This window comes from Capra hircus, chromosome 11 (assembly GCF_001704415.2).
Source record: "Capra hircus breed San Clemente chromosome 11, ASM170441v1, whole genome shotgun sequence".
Classification (NCBI taxonomy): domain Eukaryota; kingdom Metazoa; phylum Chordata; class Mammalia; order Artiodactyla; family Bovidae; genus Capra; species Capra hircus.
The window spans coordinates 100,171,763-100,196,023 of NC_030818.1; the positions used below are offsets into that span (position 1 = coordinate 100,171,763).

The following is a 24,261-nucleotide window of genomic DNA, read 5'->3' on the forward strand; positions in this document are numbered from 1 at the left end:
TGCTCAAACTCATGTCCATTGAGTTGGTGATGCCATCCAACCATCTCATCCTCTGTCGTCCCCTTCTCCTTCCGCCTTCAATCTTTCCCAGCATTAGGATCTTTCGCAGTGAGTCAGTTCTTTGCATAAGGTGGCCAAATATTGGAGTTTCAGCTTCAGCTTCAGTCCTTCCAATGAATATTCAGGACTGATTTCCTTTAGGATGGACTGGTTGGATCTCCTTGAAGTTCAAGGGTCTCTCAAGAGTCTTCTCCAACACCACAGTTCAAAAGCATCAATTCTTCGGTGCTCGGCTTTCTTTATGGTCCAACTCTCACATCCATACATGACCAATGGAAAAACCATAACTTTGACCAGACAGACCTTTGTTAGCAAAGTAATGTCTCTGCTTTTTAATATGCTGTCTAAGTTGGTCATAGCCTTTCTTCCAAGGAGCAAGCATCTTTTAGATTTTTATTTTTTTTAATTTTAAAATCTTTAATTCTTACATGTGTTCCCAAACATGAACCCCCCTCCCACCTCCCTCCCCATAACATCTCTGTGGGTCATCCTCATGCACCAGCCCCAAGCATGCTGTATCCTGCGTCAGACATAGACTGGCGATTCAATTCTTACATGATAGTATACATGTTAGAATGCCCTTCTCCCAAATCTTCCCACCCTCTCCCTCTCCCTCTGAGTCCAAAAGTCCGTTATACACAGCTGTGTCTTTTTTCCTGTCTTGCATACAGGGTCGTCATTGCCATGCAAGCATCTTTTAATTTCATGGCTGCAGTCACCATCTGCAGTGATTTTGGAGCACAAAAAAAGTAGTCTCTCACTGTTTCCATTGTTTCCGCATCTATTTGCATGAAGTGATGGGACTGGATGCCATGATCTTAGTTTTCTGAATGTTGAGTTTTAAGCCAGCTTTTTCACTCTCCTCTTTCACTTTCACCAAGAGGTTCTTTAGTTCTTCTTCACTTTCTGCCATAAGGGTGGTGTCATATGCATATCTGAGGTTATTGATATTTCTCCCAGCAATCTTGTTTCCAGCTTGTGCTTCATCCAGCCCGGCATCTCACATGATGTTCTCTGCATATAAGTTAAATAAGCAGGGTGACAATATACAGCCTTGATGTACTCCTTTCCCGATTTGGAACCAGTCTGTTGTTCCATCTCCAGTTCTAACTGTTGCTTCTTGACCTGCGTACAGATTTCTCAGGAGGCAGGTCAGGTGGTCTGGTATTCCCTTCTTTTAAAGAATTTTCCACAGTTTATTGTGATCCACACAGTCAAAGGCTTTGGCATAATCAATAAAGCAGAAGTAGATGTTTTTCTGGAACTCTCTTGCTTTTTCAATGATCCAGTGGATATTGGTAATTTGATCTCTAGTTCCTCTGCCATTTCTAAAGCCAGCTTGAACATCTGGAGGTTCATGGTTCACGTACTGTTGAAGCCTGGCTTGGAGAACTTTGAGCATCAGTTTGCTAGCGTGCGAGATGAGTGCAATTGTGTGATAGTTTGAGCATTTTTTGGCATTGCCTTTCTTTGGGATTGGAATGAAAGCTGACCTTTTCCAGTCCTGTGGCCACTGCTGAGTTTTCCAAATTTGCTGGCATATTGAGTGCAGCACTTTCACAGCATCATCTTTTAGGATTTGAAATAGCTTAGCTGGAATTCCATCACCTCCACTAGCTTTGTTCATGGTGATGCTTCCTAAGGCGCACTTGACTTTGCATTCCAGGATGTCTGGCTCTAGGTGAGTGATGACACCATCGTGATTATCTTGGTCATGAAGATCTTCTTTGTACAGTTCTTCTGTGTATTCTTGCCACCTCTTCTTAATATATTCTGCTTCTGTTAGGTCCATACCATTTCTGTCCTTTACTGAGCCCATCATTTCATGACATGTTCCCTTGGTATCTCTAATTTCCTTGAAGAGATCTCTAATCTTTCCCATTCTATTGTTTTCCTCTATCTCTTTGCACTAATCACTGAGGAAGGCTTTCTTATCTCTCCTTGCTATTCTTTGAAACTCTGCTTTCAAATGGGTATATCTTACTTTTTTCCTTTGCCTTTCACTTCTCTTCTTTTCTCAGCTATTTATAAGGACTTCTCAAACAAACATTCTGCCTTTTTGCGTTTCTTTTTCTTGGGGATGGCCTTGATCACTGCCTCCTGTACAATGTCACGAACCTCCATCCATAGTTCTTCAGGCATTCTGTCTATCAGGTCTAATCCCTTGAATATGTTTGTCCACTTCCACTGTACAATCATAAGGGATTTGTTTTAGGTCATACCTGAATGGTCTAGTGATTTTCCCTACTTCCCAATTTAAGTCTGAATTTTGCAATAAGGAGCTCATGATCTGAGCCACAGTTAGTTTCCAATCTTGTTTTTGCTGACTATTTAGACCTCCATCTTTGGCTGCAAAGAATATAATCAATCTGATTTCAGTAGTGACCATCTGGTGATGTCCATGTGTAGAGTCTTCTCTTGTGTTGTTGGAAGAGGGTGTCTGCTATGACCAGTGTGTTCTTTTCACAAAACTCTGTTAGCCTTTGCCCTGCTTCATTTTGTACTCCAAGGCCAAATTTGCCTGTTACTGCAGGTATCTCTTGACTTCCTACTTTTGCATTCCAGTCCTCTGTGATGAAAAGGACATCTTTTTTGGGTGTTAGTTCTGGAAGGTCTTGTAGATCTTCATAGAATGGTTCAACTTCAGCTTCTTCAGCATTACTGATAGAGTCATAGGCTTGGATTCCTGTGCTACTAAATGGTTTGCCTTGGAAACAAACAGAGATCATTCTGTTGTTTTTGAGATTGCATCCAAGTACTGCATTTCAGACTCTTTTGTTGACTATGAGGGCTAGTCCATTTTTTTCTAAGGGATTCTTGCCCACAGTGGTATATATAATGGTCATCTGAATTAAATTCACCCATTCCAGTCCATTTTAGTTGACTGATTTCTAAAATGTCGAAGTTCACTCTTGCCATCTCCTGTTTGACCACTTCCAATTTACCTTGATTCATGGAGCTAACATTCCAGGTTCCTATGCAGTGTTGTTCTTTACAGCATCAGACCTTGCTTCCATCACCAGTCACTGGGTGTCTTCATTCTCTCTGGAGTCATTTCTCTGCTGTTCTCCTACAAGGTCCTAGTGTTCCCTTGTTCCAGCATTGACTCCACTGGGCCATAGTGGCCTTGTGACATCTGTCTCCCCCAGCCCGGCTCTGAGCTCCATGAGAACCGAGGACTGTCTTGTCACCATGGTTCCCCAGGGCCTGGCAAAGTAGGCTCCCTTTAATGCTTGTGGCCTGGGAGAGATGGATGGATGGATGGATGGGTGGATGGATGGGTAAATGGGTGAATGTGTGTATGTATGAATGGACAAAAGGATGGATGGATGGGGTGGGGTGGGTAGATGAATGGATGGATGGATGGAAGGAATAATTTGCCTTTATGTCCTGCCTGTCTGTACCAAGCCATCCGTGCCCACAACCTGGGAAAGGAAATGGTAACCAAATCCCATAGGAAAGGGTCCAGGCCAGATCTGATGGCTGCTTCTGTGTCTTGCCCTGCCGCACAGGGCTCTGGACTGATATAGAGAATGATGTCTCCCACTCCATCTCGGAGCAGCCTCTGACCTCTGGTTTGACCTGGTGAAAACCTACTGAGTCGTTTGACCTGCCTCTCCCCTCTGCATATAGGCCACCCACAGCCCAAGGTCACATGGTTCAAAGACGGCCGACCCCTGGCTAGTGGAGACGCCCACCACGTTTCTCCAGATGGAGCCCTCCTGCGGGTCCTCCAGGCCAACCTGTCTAGTGCGGGCCACTACTCCTGCATTGCAGCCAACACCATAGGGGAAAAGACCAAGCATTTCCAGCTTAGCGTCCTGGGTAAGTGCCAAACATCTCCTGGTGACCCTAGGTTCAAGCAGAAGGGAATACCAAGGTGCCAACTCCTTACGAGCAGCTTCCCACAAAGCACTTGATATTTGTTTCTTCCGTGTCAGCAACAACAAAAGTAATAACAGTGGGTGTATTGGGTAACCACCTACCGCGAGCTAGGCATTTGGCAGGCCTGATTGCCTGATTAGTTGAACGGGGGGCACACCGGGCAGCACGTGGGGTCTTAGTTACTCGCCTAGGGATCGAAGCCAAGCCCTGTGCTCTGGAAGGCGGAGTCCTACCCACTGGACCACCAGGGAGTCCCCTGACTATCCTAGGAGGCGGGAGATGTGCTCGTCCCCCGGTCACCAATGAAGCTGTGAGGCTTAGAGTGGGGCCTCGGTGCGGGCTTACACCCGGGCAGTCACTCTCCCAAGAGCCATCAGCATGAACTGTCTCATTAGGAGAAGCAGGGCTCTAGAAGACGAGACAGATCCGTTTTTCAAAATGCTGTTGGTGGGCCTTCTCAGATGGCTCAGTGGTAAAGAATCTGCCTGCAATGCAGGAGACACAGGAGACCCAGGTTCGCTCCCTGGGTCGGGAAGATCCCCTGGAGGAGGACATGGCAACCCATTCCAGCATTCTTGCCTGGAGAATCCCATGGACCAAGGAGCCTGGCAGGCTGCAATCCATGGGGTCGCAAAGAGTCAGACATGACTGAAGTCACTTAGCGTGCACAGCACACACAAAACTTCCCTAGAAGCCCAGCGGTTAAGAATCTACCAGCCAATGCAGGGGACAGGTTCGATCCCTGCTCTTGGAAGATTCCACATGGCCTGGGGCAGCTAACCCTGTGTGCCACAACTACTGAGCACGAGGTCTAGAGCCTGCAAGCTGCAACTACTGGGCCTGCACACCCTGGAGCCCAAGGTCTGCTACAGGAGAAGCCACCACGAAGAGAAGCTTGTATAGCCTGTATAGCTGTGACCCCTCGTCACAGCTAGAGAAAGCCCGCACGTAGCAACAAAGACCCAGAGCAGCCAAAATTAATTAATAAAAAATAAAATAAACTGCTGTTGGTAAAAAGGAGGGTCCCCAGCAAGAGCTGAAAGAGAATATTTGGTGACCAATGAAAGCAGAGCTATTTTACTCAGCAGAGAACAAAACTCCACCCCTACCTCTGCTCAGAGCAGGGTACAAATCGGAACCACACACACAGCTGGGAAGACTGTGGTTAAATTAGTGGATGTCTGGATGTTAAGAGGGGCTTCCCAGGTGGCGCAGTGGTAAAGAATCCGGCTGCCAGTGCAGGAGACACAGGAGACGAGGGTTCGATCCCTGGGTCAGGAAGATCCCCTAGAGGAGGAAATGGCAACCCACTCCAGTGTTCTTGAAAATCCCATGGACAGAGGAGCCTGGCGTGCTGCAGTCCACGGGGTCATAAAGAGTCGGACACAACTTAGCCTGCACACACACGGATGTTTAAGAGCTTATTGGGGAAATAAAGGCAGACTTGACCAGCTTCCCCTATGATATTGCTTAGGAAGGGAGAGCCTGGGCTCTGGGCCACCCAGGCCTGAATTGAAGTCTGGCCACACAGGGCGTGGTTCCTCTGAGCCTCGTTTCCCATCTTTGTAACACAAACAACAACAGCACCGAAGCCCAGCCCCAGGGTCTCAGACTTTTCCGGGTCCTCGGGCCCAGGGCGGGGGATCCCTGTTCAGGAGCCCACCCCCTGCCCCACCGCAGTGGTTCCCACCATCCTGGGAGTGACGGAGGACAGCATGGACGAGGAGGTGACCGTGACCATCAACAACCCCATCTCTCTGATCTGCGAGACGCGGGCCTTTCCTGCCCCCACCATCACCTGGATGAAGGACGGGGCCCCTTTTGAGGCCTCAAACAACATCCAGCTGCTCCCAGGTGATGCCCTCGAGGGGATGGTGGGGGGAGAGGGGGCAGGTGACACGTCACCAGCCTGGGTCAGAGGCAGGGAGCCAGGGGGTGAGCCTGGCCGCTGCCCTACCCCAAGCAGGCACCCACGGGCTGCAGATTCTGAATGCCCAGAAGGAAGACGCGGGCCAGTACACCTGCGTGGTCACCAATGAGCTGGGCGAGGCCATGAAGAACTACCACGTGGAAGTCCTCAGTGAGTCAGGGACCGGCCAGGGCACCAGCTGGGTGGGCAGGAGACTGCCCGAGAATGCCAGGGCTGCACTTGACACCCCAGGTGCCTTCATGTGACTTTTCTCCTCTGATGGTCCCTGGCCAGCCAGGCCAGCTCAGTCCATTTAGGGCCTAGAACTTAGGAGGAGGGAACCAGTGAGTTAGGATGGTCGCGTGGATGCCTAGACCCGCAGCAGTCCTGGCTTCCTTCTGCCACTTGTGCTGCAGAGCAATAATAGCATCTGCAGCTGGAGACCTGGCACCCCCGGAAGGGTCCCCAGAGGTCACCCCAGAAATCCCCCTGCCTCAGACCTGCCCTGTCCCATAACCATCTCTCCCCAGGAGCAGGCGGGTTTCCAGGCTCCCTGTTCCTCTGCTCTGGAGAGCCAGCCCCCTCCACTTCTGGGATGGGCTTAGGGGCCGGGGGGTGCAGGGTCTCGGCACGTCTTCTCCTGGCCTGCTCCTCAGACTCCTTTATGGTTTCAGTCCCCCCTTCCATCTCCAAAGATGACCTCTTCGGGGAGGTCAGCATGAAGGTAGTGAAGACCAAGGTCAACAGCACCTTGACCCTGGAGTGTGAGTGCTGGGCCATGCCCCCACCCACCATCAGCTGGTACAAGGACGGACAGGTGAGCTCAGGAGCCCCTGGCAGCCTCAGATTCTCAATCTGGGTCCCCCTCATCTGCAGAACCTTCCAGAAAAGGCAGTCATAGCAGCAGGCCCCAGAGCTGTCCTGGGCCCTGCCCCGTCCTTTATATTTTAATAAGAAGTTCAATTCTTTACAGAAAACAAGTCTCACGAGCATGAAACCCTATTTTCACTCACTGAATTCTCTTCTAATTTTTACATTCTGTGAGTCTGGTGTTACAGAATTGTCAGGGTGCTCTGACCACTTTATGTGGTATTTTAAAAACCGTGTGAAAATGGAAATACACTCATCTGGGTGCTTGCTAGCCCTCATTCCTGATCTCTGTCCCCTCTCTTTCCACTTTCAGCCCGTGACCCCCAACCAGCGTGTCCACATCCTCGGCGAAGGACGACTGCTCCAGATCCAGCCCACGCAGGTCTCCGATTCGGGGCGATACCTGTGTGTGGCCACCAACGTGGCTGGCGAGGATGACCAGGACTTCAACGTGCTCATCCAGGGTGCGTGGGGCTACGGGGCGGGGGTCAGTGGGACTTGGGGGGCGTCAGTGCTTCTGGGGTGGCCTGGCAGGAGGGCTCTGTTCTCATCGCTGTCGGCACGTCTGGCCCTCCCTGAACGCTGGCCTGGGCTCTTTCATGAACTGACCTGGGGACCGGGACATCACTGCTCCCCAGGCCTTAGTTTTGCCTTGGTGAGATTCGGATGATCAGGGAACTTTCCTGATGGTCCAGTGGTTGAGACTTCCCTTCCAGTGCAGCGGATGTGGGTTCCTGGTCCAAGAACGCAGATCCCACAGGCCTCCTGGCCAAAAAAAACCAAAGCATAAAACAGAAGCAATATTGTAACAGAGTCAATAAAGACTTGTAAAAAATGGTCTGCATCAGAAAAAAAGATCTTTAAAAAAAATTAGCTGATAACAAAGGAAAAAAGATCATTAAAAAAAAAACTTCTTTGATGGGAGGGATTGGCTCAATCAGTGGAATTTCCCTGCCCAGGGGAGGCTGGGACGGGAATCTCTGAGCAGAAGTTCTTGCCCATCTCTCAATGGTGTGTCTTGACGGCTTTGTCCCCCGCTCCCCAGTACCCCCCATATTCCAGAAGGTGGGCGATGCCACTGCAGACTTTGAGACCCCGTTCCGGGAGGAAGAGGCCCGGGGCGGGGTGACGGAATACCGGGAGGTCGTGGAGAACAACCCCGTCTATCTGTACTGCGACACCAACGCTGTGCCAGCCCCGGAGCTGACCTGGTACAGGGAGGACCGCCCCCTCTCGGTCGAGGACGGGGTGTCTGTTCTGCAAGGTAGGCCAGGGCGGCGTGGAAGAGCGGGCCCTTCACATGCAGGCACCAGGGCCACGCCCGCACCAGAGTGGGTCCCCTCCGCCGTTCGGTGCGGCCTGAGGTCTCCTGCCTGGTGCTTGCTGTCTGACCCCCGGCAGGGCATGTGACCACTCTGGACCTCAGCCACCTTTCATAAACTGAGGCTAGAAGTCCTTTACCTGTCTGAAGGCAAGAACAGGATCCCCTTCTGTCTCTGGTTAGAACAGAGGTCCTCATCTGCACCACGCCCACTTCTGGGATTGGAGATCTGTAATGTTCTGGCCCCTTTTTCTGGGGGGAGGGGGCAGTTCCTTTATTAAGACCCCAAATGTTGAAGAAGCTCTCATGGGGCTCTGATGCCCACCCAGGATCCAAGATCATGGCTCATGTGACCTTAAAAAAAATTATTCATTTTTAATTGGCGGATAGTCTCTTTACAGCACTGTGTTGGTTTCCGCCATATATCAACACGAATCAGCCGGAAGCATACGCATGCCCCTCCCCTCTTGACTCGCCCTCCCACCTGCCACCCCTCTAGGTTGTCATGTGACCTTTTTATGTCTTTTTCCTGCTTTACATATTTGTTTATTTAAAGTTGGGCTTCCCTGATAGCTCAGTTGGTAAAGAAACTTTTAAAGTTATTTGCTTTTTTGTTAAGAACATAAACACTTTTTATTTTTTTATATTTAAAAAAATTTTTAATTTTTGCAGTGTTGTGCTGGTTTCTGCCATGCAAAATGCAAATCAGCCACAATCATACAGTACACCCCTCCCTCCTTGGCCTCCTCCCCTCCCCCATTCCATCCATCCAAGTCATCACGGAGCACCAGGCTGGACTCGCTGTGCTACACAACAGCTTCTCGCCAGCTATCCATCTCATGGATGTTGTGTATTTATGCTGATGCTACTTTCTGCATTTGTCCCACTCTCTGCCTCCCCCAGTCTGTCCACAAGTCCAATCTCTACATCTGCGTCCCCATTCCTTCCCCACAAATAGGTTCATCAGTATCAGTTTTATAGATCCCACATATATGCGTTAATACACTGTATTTGTTTTTCTCTTTTTGGCGTACTTCACTATGTATATAATAAGCTCTAGGTTCACCCACCTCACTAGAACTGGCTCAAATCCCTTCTTGTTTCATGGCTGAGCATATATTCCATTGTGTTTACGTACCACATGTCTTTTATTCATTCATCAGTCGATGGGCATGTAGGTTGCTTCCATGTCCTGCCTAAACAACTGCTTTATCTTAGGATAGTTTTTTTATGGACGGCTTTGAATTAAAGGGCTCTGGGGATGGGGCTTAGAAACGCCTGGCTTCCCTGGCGGGGTCCAGGACTGGGAGGAATCCCAGACACAGGGCCGGATGGGGTGGTCGCCTGGCTCGCAGTCGCACGGTGCCCTGCCAGGCGCTGGTCAGTGGTGACGCTGGTGGTAGAGCGAAGAATGAGGTGGGCTGTAGGATGAACAGTCATGCCAGGGTTTGGACTTGGGTGCTTGTGAAAGAAGGCGACCCCTTGGAGATCTGGGAGAGGCTGTGCTCACACAAAGATGTAATTGACCCCTTGAATGGCCACTGCCCTCTGGCCTGGGGACACAAAGAGCTCAGTCACATGCCGACATCCAGTCCCACCACTGGCCTCTGAGCCTGGCCACAGGACCCCTAATCCTGGGCACACAGTGCTCCTAGTCACAGCTGACCTTAATTCTGGCCCTGATCGTAGATTAATCTCACACATGAAGTGACCTCTCCCTTGACCATGGCCGCAGCCTCCCTAGTCCAGGCTACCATCCCTTGGCTCTGCATATAATTAGTGCCTGGTTCTAATCCTGCTCACAGCCCGTCACATCCTGGGTCGGCCACCCCCAACCCAGGATCCTGAGCGCACAGTGACCCTGACCCCACTCCTGCTAGACACCAGTTCCAGCCCCCTCGATGCCAGAGTCTGGCCCTGGCTGGCTCTTGATCACAGAGGGTCCCAGGTGACACCCCTCAAGAGCCCCCACCTCCAACCACTCCAGCCTCCTGAGAGCCTCTGCCCAGACATGTGCCCAGCTCTCTGCCTCTTCTCTCTGCCTTCATCGAGGAGCTGGGCTCAGCCCTGCCAGGTACTCTTAGGAAGCCTCAGTTTTTCCATCTGTAAGATGGGAGCTGTGACAGCACGGGGGAATGCTCAGCCCAGGGCCTGGCACAGAGCAAGCCATTACTGCGCTTTACCTGACCCTCTCGACCCGTGACCCGGGCACGGCAGGTGCTTCTCTGCATGTCACAGGTTAAGTGAGGGGAGTGGAGCGGTGATGTGTCCCAGGTCCCCTCCAGGGGAATGGGCGGGTTGCTTGGTTCTTGCTCAGACCTCTGTCTCCCCCATGTCCCTGCAGGGGGCCGGGTCCTGCAGATCCCCCTGGTACGGGCGGAGGATGCGGGAAGGTACTCGTGCAGGGCCTCCAACGAGGTGGGCGAGGACTGGCTGCACTACGAGCTGCTGGTACTGAGTGAGTGGCCTGGCCTGGGGGTGGGCAGGGTGGGAGGCTCAGGTCTAAGGCCCCACGAGGGCCCCCCACCTCCAGAAGGGGGCCCAAGTAGAGAGCAGGTGTAGTCCTGCCATTCTCCAAAGTGAATGATGCAGGGCTTTTGAGCTCAGACTCTGAAACCAGACTGGACTAGGTTCAGATTCCAAGTGAGCTGCTTCCTGGGGCTTCCCTGGTAGCTCAGACAGTAAAGAGTCCGCCTGCAAGGAAGGAGACATGGGTTCCATCCTCAGGTTGGGAAGATCCCCTGGAGAGGGGAATGGCTACCCACTCCAGTATTCTTGCCTGGAGAATCCCAGGAAAAGGGGAGCCTGCCGGGCTACGGTCCATGCGATTGCAAAGAGCTGGACACGGCTGAGTGACTCAGCACACATGAGCTGCTTGCTAGCTGTGTGACCTTGAGTGAATCACAGCCCTCTCTGTGCCCTAGATTCCTTAGCCGTCTCAGGGCTCGGAAGGGCTTGGTGGGCAGGGTTCAAGGAGCCCCAGCCAGCACCTGGCACCAAGAGCTCTCGTCTCCACGCCCTGCTCCTCCTGGGCCTTTCCCAAGGAGGCTGCCCACTCCTCACCCTCTTCTCCCTGCCCCCAGCCCCACCTGTGATCCTGGGTGAAACGGTGGCGCTTGTAGAGGAGGTGACCGTCAACGCCAACAGCACCGTCAGCCTGTACTGCCCAGCCCTGGGCAGCCCTGCACCCACCATCTCGTGGCTCCAGAACGGGCTGCCTTTCTCCCCAAGCCCACGGCTGCAGGTCCTGGAAGGCGGGCGAATCTTACAGGTCAGGGCGACCCCCCCAACCCCTGCTCAGGCTTAAGGCAGGGGCTGACTTCCCTGGCGGTCCAGTGGTTAAGACTCTGCCTTCCTTCCCATAAAGGGCTTGGGTTCAATCCCTGGTTGGAGAACTAGGATCTCACATGCCCTGTGGCAAGATCAAAAAATAGATAAGGATAGCTGCTGCAGCGACTCAGTTCAGTTTGTCTGGGGACCAATGAACTGCCATCATCTGAAGCTCTTTGCTTGGAACTGTGTTGGAACCCCTGGGATTTAATTCAGGGTTTCCTGGATTGGGAAGATCCCCTGGAAAAGGGATAGGCTACCCACTCCAGTATTCTTAGGCTTCCCCTGTGGCTCAGCCGGTAAAGAATCTGCCTGCAATGTGGGAGACCTGAGTTTGATCCCTGGGTTGGGAAGGTCCCCTGGAGAAGGGAAAGGCTACCTTACCCAGTAGAGAATCCTGTGGACTGTATAGTCCATGGGGTCGCAAAGAGTCGGGCACGACTGAGCGACTTGCACTTTCACTTTCTTTCACTTTTGCTTATTTAATTCACCAAAGAATCATATGTGAGGAGCCTTGTAGGGCTGCTTGTGGCCCCTGAAAAGGAGCAGAGACTGGCACACCTACAGCCAGCGTGGCGCTGGGCAGCCTTCCTTAGGAAGGCCGTCGGATACTCACAGAGCTGTGCGGGCACCTGGGACCTCAGGCAGCACCTCGGGCCCCCAGCATCCAGACACCCCTACACGGGGCCCCCAGAGCCCAGCAGAGCACAGAGCACCCTCTCGGGGTTGGGGAGGGGACGGTTGTCATCGCCCAGTTTGCTACAGGGACTCATCTGTCAGCCTCACAGCCCCGAATGTCACAGGAAGCCCTGGCTGGACGTGGGGTGACCTCCCCTAAGCATTGCTCCGTGTAGACAAAGGTGGTCCTCTGAGGGGGCTCCGCCTGGTGCCGGCCGTGCCTGGGATGGGTGGGAGGGAGCCCTCGCGGTTCCTGGGGGGGCCCAGAGCCATCGGGCTGGCGACATGCACCCCCAGGTTTCCACGGCAGAAGTGGCTGATGCTGCCAGCTACATGTGTGTGGCCGAGAACCCAGCAGGCTCCGCAGAGAAGCTCTTCACACTCAGGGTGCAAGGTGAGCCGGGCAAGCGGGCAGCCCCCTCGGGTTCCCCAGATGAGCAAGGGCTGGTCTTCTGGGTTGGCTCTGGCGTACCCCGTGGGCTCACCAGGCAGGCAGGCAGAGCGCCGTGGCCCTTCCAGCGTCCTGGGCCCTTGGCCTGTGCCAGCCTTACCCCAGGACAGAGAGCTCTGGGGGACCCTGGCCACTAGACCATCTTAAGCAACCTCGGAGGCTCTCAGAAGAACGAGGTCTTTCCAGCACGACGATCGATCACTTACTATAAGGGCACTTACTTTCCTGGGCTCAAAGCCGAGAGGTAGGCCCCATTTTAGGGCCGTGGAAACAGGCTCGGAGACTCAGTGGGGGTCCCCCCGCCCCCGAGTCGGCCCTCCCAACCTCTGCATTCCTGTGATACGTGCATCTCAGGGGCTGAGGGCTCTGGCTCCAGACGTGGGGCAGCTGTGGCCTCAGGGGCAGGAGGATGACGGCACTGGGGGCTCAGGTCTAGGACTCACGCCTGATTGAATGGATATTCTGGCCCTGCCACTGAGCAGCTGAGTGACCTTGGAAAAATGACTCTCCCTCTCTGATCTCTGAGCTCTGCGTTCTCCTCTACAAGATGAGGAAGACGAACAGGAGGGTGAAGCGCCAGGACCCCCGGAAGGCCGCGTGCGTCACCCTGTGGCCGTCGGCTCCCTGCCAGTCTGTATTTTCACGTCTTTCTTTATTTCGGTGGCCCCGCGGGGACAGTCCCACCACGAATCGCAGGTCTGAACCCGGAGCAGATCACCACCACCCTCAACAGCAGCGTCTCCCTGCCCTGTGACGTCCATGCTCACCCCAGCCCCGAGGTCACTTGGTACAAGGACGGCTGGACCCTCCCCCTGGGAGAAGAGTTCTTCCTCCTGCCTGGTGGGTAAAATGAGGCTGAGGGTCCAGCTCGGAGGCTCTATGGGGAAGCTGAGTAGCCTCCCCAAATCTGGGATAGAATTGGGGGTCTGGGAGGGCTTTAGGATTGTGGATGTGGGGTCTGGGGATTGGGGCCTGTCCACTGGTGCCAAGCGCTGGCTCCCGCCACCACCACCCCTTGCAGGCACCCACACCCTGCAGCTGACTCGGGTTCAGCTCTTGGACTCCGGGATGTACATGTGTGAGGCTCTCAACGCCGCTGGCCGAGACCAGAAGCTGGTGCAGCTTAGCGTGCTGGGTACGTGCCGTCTGTTTCCCCACCTGCACTGTCCCCCACTCCTTCCATCAGCCTCACACCCCTCCACCAGCACAGTCAGGAGAGGGGCCGCCGGCGCCTGGGACACACTGTGCCGTCTGCTGCAGTGGTGTCTAGGGGCACCGTGGGGTTAGGTTCCTGGTTATTAGACTCGGACGCCCTTGGGTTTGAAATTCAGCTGTGTGCTTCCTTGCTCTGTGACCTTGGGCAAGTCACTCTTCCTCTCTGAGCCTTGAGTCTCCCATCACTATAAGGTGATGGTTGGTTTAAGGATTAGATGGTGGTATGTGAGCATTTAGCCCAGTGCCAGGGCTTCCCTTGGCTGACTGGTAAAGAATCCGCCTGCCAATGCAGGGTTCAATCCCTGGGTCAGAAAGATCCCCTGGAGGAGGAAACAGAGCCCCACTCCAGTATTCTTGCCTGAGAAATCCCATGGACAGAGGAGGCTGGTGGGCCACACAGTCCATGGGGTTGCAAGAGTCAGGCTCGACTGAAGTGACTCAGCATGCATGTACCCCAACTGGGAGGCTGAGCCCAGAGAGGGCAAGAGACACTTCCCAGGTCACCCAGCAGGTCCTCGGTATGCTGGCCTGGATTCTCTTAGTCCAGCCCCCTGGGTCACTGCAATCCCCTGGGGTGGGGTCTGCTGTGTGACCCTTTCTCTCCATAGATGGTTAACCTGCAGGGATGTAGGGGAAGACAGGGGAAGGCCTCGGCTCCTCACTCAGCTCATCTCCTGCCCCAGTTCCCCCCACCTTCCGGCAGGCGCCCAGCAGACCCCAGGATGTGGTCCTGGTGAGTGCGGGGGACAAGGCCGTCCTGAGCTGTGAGACAGACGCGCTCCCCGAGCCGACTGTGGCCTGGCAGAAGGATGGTCAGCCCCTGGTCCTGCCAGAGCGATTCCAAGCTCTGCTGGGCGGGCAGAGGCTGGAGATCCAGGATGCCCAGGTGAGCTGTCTGGAGGTGCAGGCGGCCCTGGGCAGCCCTGGAGATGCCACCTCCTTGTGTGCCAGGGGCAGGCGGGCAGCTGGGTGGCAGGATGTGGGGCCTGCTGCCTCCTCGGCCTAGAGAACCCCAGTCCAAGGTCATGAGCAGCCTCGGGGGTGGGAGATGTGGAAAGGGCACTGAACCCCAGGTCTGGCTCAACACTGACCCACAGAACAGCTTCGAGCAGATCCGGGCCCTGCCGCCTGCCTGTTTCCCCGGGATCCAGAAGCCTCTCCAGGCCCCTCTGGTTATCACTCCCGGGGACTCGGTTCCACCTGCCCACCCCCGTCCCTGGTGTGGATTAGATGCCCACGAGTGTTCACTGGGTGAATATTCGCTGTTGCTCTTGAACTGTACCCAGGACCCCCCTGGGTTCAGCTCCATCCCCACAGTGAGGGAGCCTTCTCCCCCGGCTCAGCTGACACGCAGACCCCGGGGAGGGCGAGGTCTGGGTCCTCTGCACCCACCTTCTCTCGTCCCTCCTGCATCTCTAGGGTTTGGCAGAGGCCAGAAGGTCCCATCTCCCCTTGGGCCTCCCAGGCATGACCAGTATACTTGGGGAGTCCTGCTCTGGAAGGTTCTGGGGCCTGGAGGTTTTTGGGGAGCCCACCGCAGCCGCATGCACACTGTCATCACGTGCTCTCTCTGTCCCAGGTGTCGGATAAAGGTTTATACAGCTGTAGAGTCAGCAATGCAGCCGGGGAGGCCATGCGGGCATTCAGCCTCACGGTCCAGGGTAAGCTGGGGACCAGCCTGCGAGCACCACTGTGAGACCCCCGGCAGCACATGGAACTACCAAGGATGGGAAGGGCAGTGGCTAAAAAGCGAAGTGTGTTGCTGAGTGTTTAGGGCACAAGATCTGGAATTGAAGAGAGCAGGGTCGGAACAGGACTCCACTGATGACTTGCTCTGAGTGACCTTGTCCCTCTGAGCCTCAGATTTACCTTCAGTAAAAGGAGCCAAAGATAGGACCTGCCTGTTAGGCACGCAGAAAGTGCTCCATCTATGGTCTGCCATGACTGTCTATGGCTGAGCACCGGGCCCAGGATGGGAGCACTGGGACAGAGCCCTAAGAGAGCAGACCTCGGAGTCCTGGGACCATGTCCTCCCCACCTGAACCCTGAGGCACCTGCCCTAGCAGCCCAAGGTGGAACACAGATGGGCATTTAATTGGGTGTGGCTCAAGCTGGGGGTGAAGGGAGAGCTTGTTGGAACTGCCTAGGGAAGCAAGGGATGAAGGCTTGGCCAGATTTTCTTGTGGTCAGATGTTGTGTCAGTTAGGGAAAAGACAGCTGTGTAACAAAAAGACCCCAAAATATAGTGCATGAAGGAAGAGAGAGGTTTACCTCTCTCATCCAAAAGCCTAGAAGTGAGCATCTGGGCTGGAGGGTAGCTCTGGACTTACCAAATGCTAATTTAGGGACCAAGATCCTTCCATCCTATTGATCTCCCATTCGCCAAGGGTTGCCCCTGTCTGCATTGCATCTTTGGGCTTTCCCGGGTGGCGCTAGGGGTAAAGAAACTGCCTGCCAACGCAGGAGACATAAGGGCCTCAGGTTCAATCCCTGAGTCAGAAAGATGCCCTGGAGGAGGGCATGGCAATCCACTCCAGTATCCTTACCTGGAGAATCCCATGGACAGAGGAGCCTGGCAGGCTAGAGTCCATGGGGTCACAAAGAGTCAGACACGACTGAAGTGATTCAGCACACACACATTGCATTGTATCCCAGCTGGTGACGCAGAAATGAGCAGACACAGAGAACCTGAGCAGCTGGCCACAGCAGGCTGCAAAGGAGACTGGGAAATGTAGTTTCTGCCCGAGTGACCCTGTGCGAGATGGGAAGGACAGGTAGAGAGACACCAGCTATCTGCTGCAGATGCCAAAGCCTGCAGCTTCCGTCCCACGGGGACAGTGGATGGATCCAACCCTGACCATCCTGAATACCGGTATTGAAAATTATTGATACCAGGTCTGCTGCTACTTAAAGCCCATAGCTCCTTCTCCTGATGGCCACCTTGATGAACAGGGAGAGGGTGGGATGTCTGGCCCTTCAGAGAGAAGATGTTTCATCCTGAGCACAGCCATCTGTGTTCCACTGGCGGTGGCTGCCTGTGGTGCATGACTTCATGCTGGCTGAGCAGGAGAGAGTGTTGGGATCAATTAGTGATGTCTGCCCTGGCATAGGTTAACGCCTGCTGGTGCAATAGTCTTATATTTACCATCCTTGGGCTAAGTGGTCCCCCTCTGGGCTCTGCTTTGTAAATGTTTTGAAATAGCCAGCTGCTGGTCATATTTACATTTGTGGATAAAACAACTCATATCTGCATCAATAGCAAAACATAAAATGTCAGCTCCTAACCACAGGGAAGTGCTTCTCAGGCATCCCTGATCGGCCCAAGAGGAAGGAAGTAGGGGGCAGAATCATAAGATTCTGGGAATCTGGCTTCTCTCCTGCAGTGCCCCCAACATTTGAGAACCCAGAGACGGAGTCGGTGAGCCAGGTGGCTGGGAGCCGCCTGGTCCTGAACTGTGATGTGACCGGGGTCCCTGCACCTACTGTCACTTGGCTGAAGGACAGGATACCTGTCGGTGAGTCCATCAGTCCTTATCATTTTGCTGCCAAGTATTTCTTCACTTGGGGTTCTCCGTACCTCAGCAGTAAAGAACCTGCCTACCAATGCAGGAGACACAGGTTAGATCCTCAGGTCAGGAAGATCCCATGGAGAAGGAAATGGCAACCCACTCCAGCATTCTTGCCTGGAAAATCCCATGGACAGAGGAGCCTGGCAGGCTACAGTCCACAGGGTCACAAAAGAGTCAGACACAGCTTGGCGACTAAAACAGCAACAACAAATTTCTTTATTTAATGAAATGGCAATGAAAGCAGAAGGGGATAGTTGGGTTTGTAACTTTATTTGCTTGGCAAAATCAAAACCTGGCAGCACCTTGTTGATCCGTTCCCCCATTTGTCTCTCAACCCTGTTGGCCTTGAAATCCCAACACTGAGGACCATTCACATGGGGGCTTGGTGGCTCCTATGTTTGTGTCCACAAGACAGAAACACAGAGTGGGTGCTGGGGGTACAGCTGGCCTGGCCCTGGGCTCCGCATTGGCCCCCAAAGCTGCTCTTCCTCCAGCACCTCAGCTCTGTCCAGCCCAGCTGTTGGTCACCCCCATCCAGGTCTGCATCCTTGCCCCACTCTTACTCTCCCCCAACCCACCCGCCCATCAGTCAGTAGGTGCTTCGTCTTGTCAACATAAACATCTCTGGGGCCAGCCCTGCTCTCCACCCTTGGCCTTCCCATCTCAGCCCCTGTGGTCCACATCCCTGGGTGAGGGCACAGCCCCTACACTCCTCTCCCGGGCCCCGTCCAGGGCCTCACTGCAGGCTCCACTGGGGCAGAAGGGATGGCAAAGGGCGGGGCTGGGTGTGTCAGTTATCTGTCGAAAATCCTTCCGTGGCTGCAGTCCTCAGGACCACAACCCAGGAGGCCCTTCGGGGCCAGGGCCCACTGGCCAGGCCCACCCCGCTCCATCCTGCTCCATGCTCCAGACAGACCCAGCTGCTCTCAGCTCCTTGCGTATGCCTGTGTCTGTCTGTCTCTTGCAATAACAGCTTTACTGAGATACAGTTCACATACTATACAGTTTACCCAATTAAAATGTATAATTCAGTTGTTTTTTGTGTATTCACAGAGCATATCCACAATCAATTTTGGAACATTTTTTAAACTGTATATTTTATTTTTCCTCGTTTATTGTAGTATAGTTGTAGAGTTGATTTACCATGTTGTGTGAATTTCTGCTGTACGGCAAAGTGATTCAGTTATGTGTGTGTGTGTGTGTGTGTGTGTGTGTGTGTGTAGGCTTCCCAGGTGGCTCAGTCGTAAAGAATCTTAAAGAATCTGCCTGTCATTGCCGGAGATGTGAGTTTGATCCCTGGGTGGGGAAGATCCCCTGGGAAAGGAAATGGCAGCCCCCTCCAGTATTCTTGCCTGGAGAATCCCATGGACAGAGGCGTCTGGTTGGCTACTGTCCGTGGGGTGCAGAGTCAGACACAACTGAATGTATGCATGCCTATATATATATATATATATATATATGCACACACACACACTTTTTAATTTTCTTTTCCATTACGATTTATCGCAAGGTATTGAACGATTCCCTGTGCTATACAGTAGGACCTTCCTGTTTATAGTTTGGAACATGTTTATCACCCAAAGGAAATCCCTTACCCATTACCTTCACTCATAGCCACTCTAGCCTTAGACAGCCCCTAACCTACTTTGTCTTTATAAATTTGCCTGCTCTGGACACTTCATGTCACATGTGGAGTCACAACACGTGGCCCCTTGTTCCATTTAGCACCGTGTTTCCAAGGTTCATCCGTGTTGTCGCACGTGTCAGTTTCTCATTCTTTACGTGTTTTTTTCATTCATTTTTATGGTTGAACGTTCCACTGTGTGGATCTGTCACGTCTTGTGTGTCCATCTGCCAGTCGATGGACGTCTGTGTTGTTTCCACCTTCGGCTGTGAATGTTCTTGTACAAGTGCGTGGCGTACGCTTTCCTTCCTCTTTGATATACGCCTGGCAGTGGAGTTGCTCTGGACTCTCTTCTCTCTGGCCTTCAGCTCCTGGCACATGCTGTTTCCTTCCTGAAATACCCACCCTGGGCTCCCTGAACCACCTCCACTTTCACCTGGCTGATTCAGACCCACTTTCCAGTCTCAGCCGAGACTCGCCTCCTCCAGAAGCCTGGCCTCGCCTCTCCAGGCTCCGTCGGGTTCCACAGGGCCGGGCACACAGGCTTGTGCCTGTATCACTGTTTCTGATGCATTTTGATCTCCTTGAGGACAGGGACCACATTTCACCTGTCTTTGATTCCTGAGCTCACTGTTGGATTTGTAGTAGTTGCTCAATACATTTTGTGCTGAAGGGCTGGCTGGACAGATGAGGATCTGAGAGAGGGCAGATCAGCCTGGGCTGGTGCAGCTGGAGAAGGCTTTGGGGTAGAGGTGCCACTGGAGAACACGAGGGGGAAGCATTCCAGTCTTGGGGGGTGCGCCGCCTGAGCAGAGGCTCAGAGGAGCCCCTCGCTTGACTCACATCAAAGTCAGTGAGTGGCTGGTTTGCTGTGATCCACGGGGGTGGAGGGAAAGATTGGAAAGGAGGTGGGAGATGAGCTGGGCCTGAGAGTCAACAGGAAGAGGAGCAAGTCCTAGACAGTAAAGGCAGTGGGATCCCTTGGGGAGAAATGTCCCCAGTGGAAGGGTGTATAGAGAGGCTGGTTATAAGGACTGGTGCAATCTAAGGCGCCCAGGCTGGGGAAGGCTGTGATGTGTCTGGGCCTCAGTTTCCCTGTGAGCATAAGAAAAGGGTGGGTAATTCAAGGGTTCCCAGGGTGTTTCCAGCCTTGTGAGTGGGGATCAACCACCCTCCCAGGGAGTCACGTGACTTTTGTGTCTCGGCCCAATGATGGCACCTGGGGTGATGGGTCTGAGCAGGTGACGTCCAGGCCTGCCCCTCCTTCCTGCAGAGAGCAGCATGGCACGTGGCATGGTCTCCCGGGGGGGCCGCCTCCAGCTGAGTAACCTGCAGCCAGACCAGGCTGGTACCTACACGTGCGTGGCCGAGAACACCCAGGCTGAGGCCCGCAAGAACTTCGTGGTGGCCGTGCTGGGTACGTCCGCACCCTGAGCCCCTCCCGTGTCCCACGCCCCCCACACCAACCCCAGCCTCTGCCCCAGGGCCTCACCACAGCCCCTGCCACAGTGGCCCCCCGGATCCGGAGCTCAGGCACCACTCAAGAGCACAGTGTCCTGGAGGGGCAGGACGTGCAGCTGGACTGTGAGGCCGACGGGGAGCCTCCCCCATACGTGATCTGGCTGAAGGATGGCAGCCCGCTGGACGAAAGCATGGGTGCCCACCTCTGGTAAGGCCCGGCCAGCACCCTCCCCATCCCAGGAGGCGAGCCTGCATGTCCTCACACACCTGCCTCCGGCTCTCTCTCCCCGTGACAGGTTCTACCTGGATGGCAGCTCCTTGGTGTTGAAGGGCCTGAGGGCCTCGGACTCGGGCGCCTACACCTGCGTGGCCCACAACGCAGCCGGCGAGGACGCCAGGCTCCACACTGTCAACGTGCTGGGTGAGCAGCCGAGGGCGAGGAGAGGCAGGCAGTAGAGCTGTCCCAGGATGGCAGCAGCCCAGCCAACACGGGGCCTCCACTGGGGCATCTGGAGGGTGCAGACAGGGCCCTGATGGGGGGCACCTGATGAACCCCCATCCAAGCCCCCTCTGTGAGCCAGGCCCGTCTGGCCTTTCTGGGCCTCTGCCTCATCCTCAGGCTGGTGCACAACTGCTCCAGGGGTACAGCGAGCAAGTCAGGGGATAAAGGAGAGACACCGTGGGTGTCATCTTCACTGGGAGTGGATGTGGTTCCAAGACCGTGTGGTGATTGCCACGTGGTGATTGCAGTGGCAGAGGTCTAGGTATCAGTGCCATCTCCTGGGACTTCCCTGGGGGGAGCCCACCTCCCCTCCCCTGACCCCCTCGCTCTTGTTGTTGCTGTTGTTCAATCGCTCACTCGTGTCCGACTCTTTGCAACCCCATGGACTGCAGCACGCCAGTCTTCCCTGTCCTTCACCATCTCCCAGAGTTTGGGCAAACTCATTGTCCATTGAGTCTGTGATGCCATCCAACCATCTAATCCCTTGTTGCCCACTTCTCCTGCCTTCAATCATTCCCAGCCTCAGGGTCTTTTCCGATGAGTCAGCTGTTTGAATCAGGTAGCCAAAGTATTGGCGCTTCGGCATCAGTCCTTCCAACGAATATTCAGGACTGATTTCCTTGAGGAAGGACTGGTTTGATCTCCTTGCAGCCCAAGGGACTCTCAAGAGTCTCCTTTAGCACCACAGTTCAAAAGCATCAGTTCTCTGGTGCTCAGACTTCTTTATGGTCCAGCTCTCTGACCCCGTCACTGCTCCTTCTCTCCTCTTTGCCTGCCCACCAGTGCCTCCCACCATCGATCAGGGGCCAGAGGGTGCAGGGACCCTGGTGCACAGGCTTGGTGATCTGGTGAGCATGGCGTGCCCCGTCCGGGGCTCCCCACCTATCCACGTGAGCTGGCTCAAGGACGGCCTGCCCCTTCCGCTCTCCCACCGCACCCACCTCCACAGCTCTGGCCGCACCCTCCGGTAAGGCAGTGGTTCCCCAGCCCACCAGCCAGTATCCCAGACATCCTGCTCAAACAGCTTGCTTAAAAACACAACTGAATGGCTTTTAGACTAAAAATAATATAAACATATGGAAGTTTTTGACGAGGGGAACAAGAGGATCCAAATGGAACTCCAGAAATGAAAGTGGCCTCTGCCCTCAGGTTTTCACAGCCCAGTAGGGGAGGCACAGATCCAGGTGATGACATCCAGTTGCACCTGACTCAGCCTAGCCCTGGTAGGAGAAATCATGGAAGGCTTCCTGGAGGAAGGTGCCTGAGCAAAGTCTTCACGCATTCAGCACTTCTGGAGTGCTTGCTGTTCCAGGTGCAGTTCCAGGCACTGGGGTGGAGCAGTGAGCAAAGACAAAGCCTCTGCTTCTGCAATTGAGGGGATGGTAAATAAACGAGTATAAAAGCGACCTGTCATAAGAGATGTGTGCTCAGGTCAGGGAGTAGGAAGTGGCCGTGGAGGGCACAATTTTAGGGTGGCTGGCAGTAGGCACTCAGAAGAGATGACACCTGAGCAGATGTGGAAGGAGGTAAGAAGGGGAGGTGAGTGGATTCCATGGGAAAGAGCTTCCAGGTGGGAAGAGCAGGTTCAAAGGCGCTGAGGTGGGCATGTGGCTGTGCGTTCCAGGAACAGATTTGGAGGGTCGGTGAAGGGAAGGTCTGTCAGGCAACATAGGGCTTTGTAAGTGCTTCAAAAGACCTGGGTTTTCCTAAGGAGAGAATGGGAGCCCTGGAAGGGTTTTCAACGGAGAGGCCTCGTGATGTGGCTCGACTTTTGTGTCTGTGGTAGAATACACATAAAAGAGCATGGAAGAATTGATGCTTTTGAATGGTGTTGTTGGAGAAGACTCTTGAGAGTCCCTGGAACTGCAAGGAGATCCAACCAGTCAATCCTCAAGGAAATCAGTCCTGAGTATTCATTGGAAAGACTGATGTTGAAACTGAAACTCCAATACTTTGGCCACCTGATGCAAAGAGTTGACTCATTGGAAAAGACCCCGATGCTGGGAAAGATTAAAGGCGGTAGGAGAAGGGGATGACAGAGGATGAGATGGTTGGATGGCATCACAGACTCAGTGGACATGAGTTTGAGTAAACTCCAGGAGTTGGTGATGGACAGGGAGGCCTGGTGTGCTGCAGTCCATGGGGTCGCAAAGAGTCGGACACGATTGAGCGACTGAACTGAACTGAACACATAACAGAGAATCTGGCCTTTGTAAGCGCACTGTCCAGTGGCATTGAGGACATTCACACTGTTGGGCAGCCACCACCATCGTCCTTCTCCAGACCTCTGCATCTTCCCAGACGGCAGCTCTGAGCCATTAAACACCAATTCCCCACCCCCTCCCCATCTCCTGGCACCTAGCATCGTACTTTCTGTCTCCATGAATTTGCCTTATTCTAAGTCCCTCGTGTAAGTGGCATCATGCAATAATTGTCCTCTGTGACATCTTTATTTCACTTAGCATCAGTTTTCAAGATTTGTCCATGTTGTCATTTAGTCGCTAAGTCATATCCTACTCTTTTTGTGACCCTGTGGAGCCTGCCAGGCTCCTCTGTCCGTGGGGCAAGGATAATGGAGTGGGTTGCCATTTCCTCCTCCAGGGGATCTTCACGACCCAGGGATCATCCACGTTGTAGCTTGTGTCAAACTTTCCACCCTAATATTTAAGGCTGAATAATATCACACGGTGTGTGTAGAACACATTTCCTTTGGCCATCCACTCACTCGTCAGTGGACACTTGGATCGCATCCACGTGTCAGCAGTTGTGTGAATAATGCTGGGAAATGTGAACATAATGCTGCTGTGGGCACCGTAGTATCCACTTGAGCTTCTACTTTTGTTTATTTGGGGTTGTGACCTAGGCTGCAGAGTGGATGGCAGACTGTACTGTAGGCAGACTGTAGGGCTGAGGGCTCAGTAGGAGGGTCTTCTGGGGCTTCAGTCATAATCCAGGTGAGACACGGTGGGGGGCCCTGGGTCAGAGCCCCGTGACGGAGGTGGTGGCGGTGGTCCAGCTAGTGGTGTCGTGGAGAGAGGAGAGATGGTGGGAGGAGTTGAGCAGGGCTCTGGGCTCTTTATCCCAGAAACTTGGAAGGCTGAGTTTCCGTTTTCTGAGACGGGTCCATAGTGGGAGGAGCAGGTTGAGGGTTGAGACTTGGGCTCTCCTCCCACATGTTGGTTGGAGACATTCTTGGACATAGGAAAGATGAAAACCAGGCACTGGATACTCTAGTTGGGAGTTTAGGAAATAGGTGCTTGGAGATGGTCCACAAACAGGTGGTATTGGAAGCCAGGACGGGCTGCAGTCCCCGGGGAGCGAGTGTGGGCTGTGCCCAGGTTGCCAGCATTAGGGTGGATACAACAGGCATTTCAGGGTCACTGTGG

The 24,261-nt window shown here is 53.8% G+C and overlaps 1 protein-coding gene across 1 annotated transcript in view; it reads left to right on the forward strand.

The window, feature by feature from the left end:
* HMCN2 (hemicentin 2) overlaps positions 1-24,261 on the forward strand; it is a 173,956-nt gene that overhangs the window by 114,797 nt on the left and 34,898 nt on the right. Inside the window, exons 49-66 of the mRNA XM_018055981.1 lie at positions 3,694-3,885; positions 5,626-5,799; positions 5,912-6,025; positions 6,529-6,671; positions 7,038-7,188; positions 7,770-7,988; positions 10,390-10,503; positions 11,129-11,316; positions 12,351-12,447; positions 13,183-13,344; positions 13,526-13,639; positions 14,403-14,605; positions 15,299-15,380; positions 17,103-17,234; positions 20,186-20,329; positions 20,422-20,581; positions 20,670-20,794; positions 21,659-21,842. Of these exons, the coding sequence (XP_017911470.1) occupies positions 3,694-3,885; positions 5,626-5,799; positions 5,912-6,025; positions 6,529-6,671; positions 7,038-7,188; positions 7,770-7,988; positions 10,390-10,503; positions 11,129-11,316; positions 12,351-12,447; positions 13,183-13,344; positions 13,526-13,639; positions 14,403-14,605; positions 15,299-15,380; positions 17,103-17,234; positions 20,186-20,329; positions 20,422-20,581; positions 20,670-20,794; positions 21,659-21,842 (2,698 nt within the window). The remainder of the gene's footprint in view (positions 1-3,693; positions 3,886-5,625; positions 5,800-5,911; positions 6,026-6,528; positions 6,672-7,037; positions 7,189-7,769; positions 7,989-10,389; positions 10,504-11,128; positions 11,317-12,350; positions 12,448-13,182; positions 13,345-13,525; positions 13,640-14,402; positions 14,606-15,298; positions 15,381-17,102; positions 17,235-20,185; positions 20,330-20,421; positions 20,582-20,669; positions 20,795-21,658; positions 21,843-24,261) is intronic.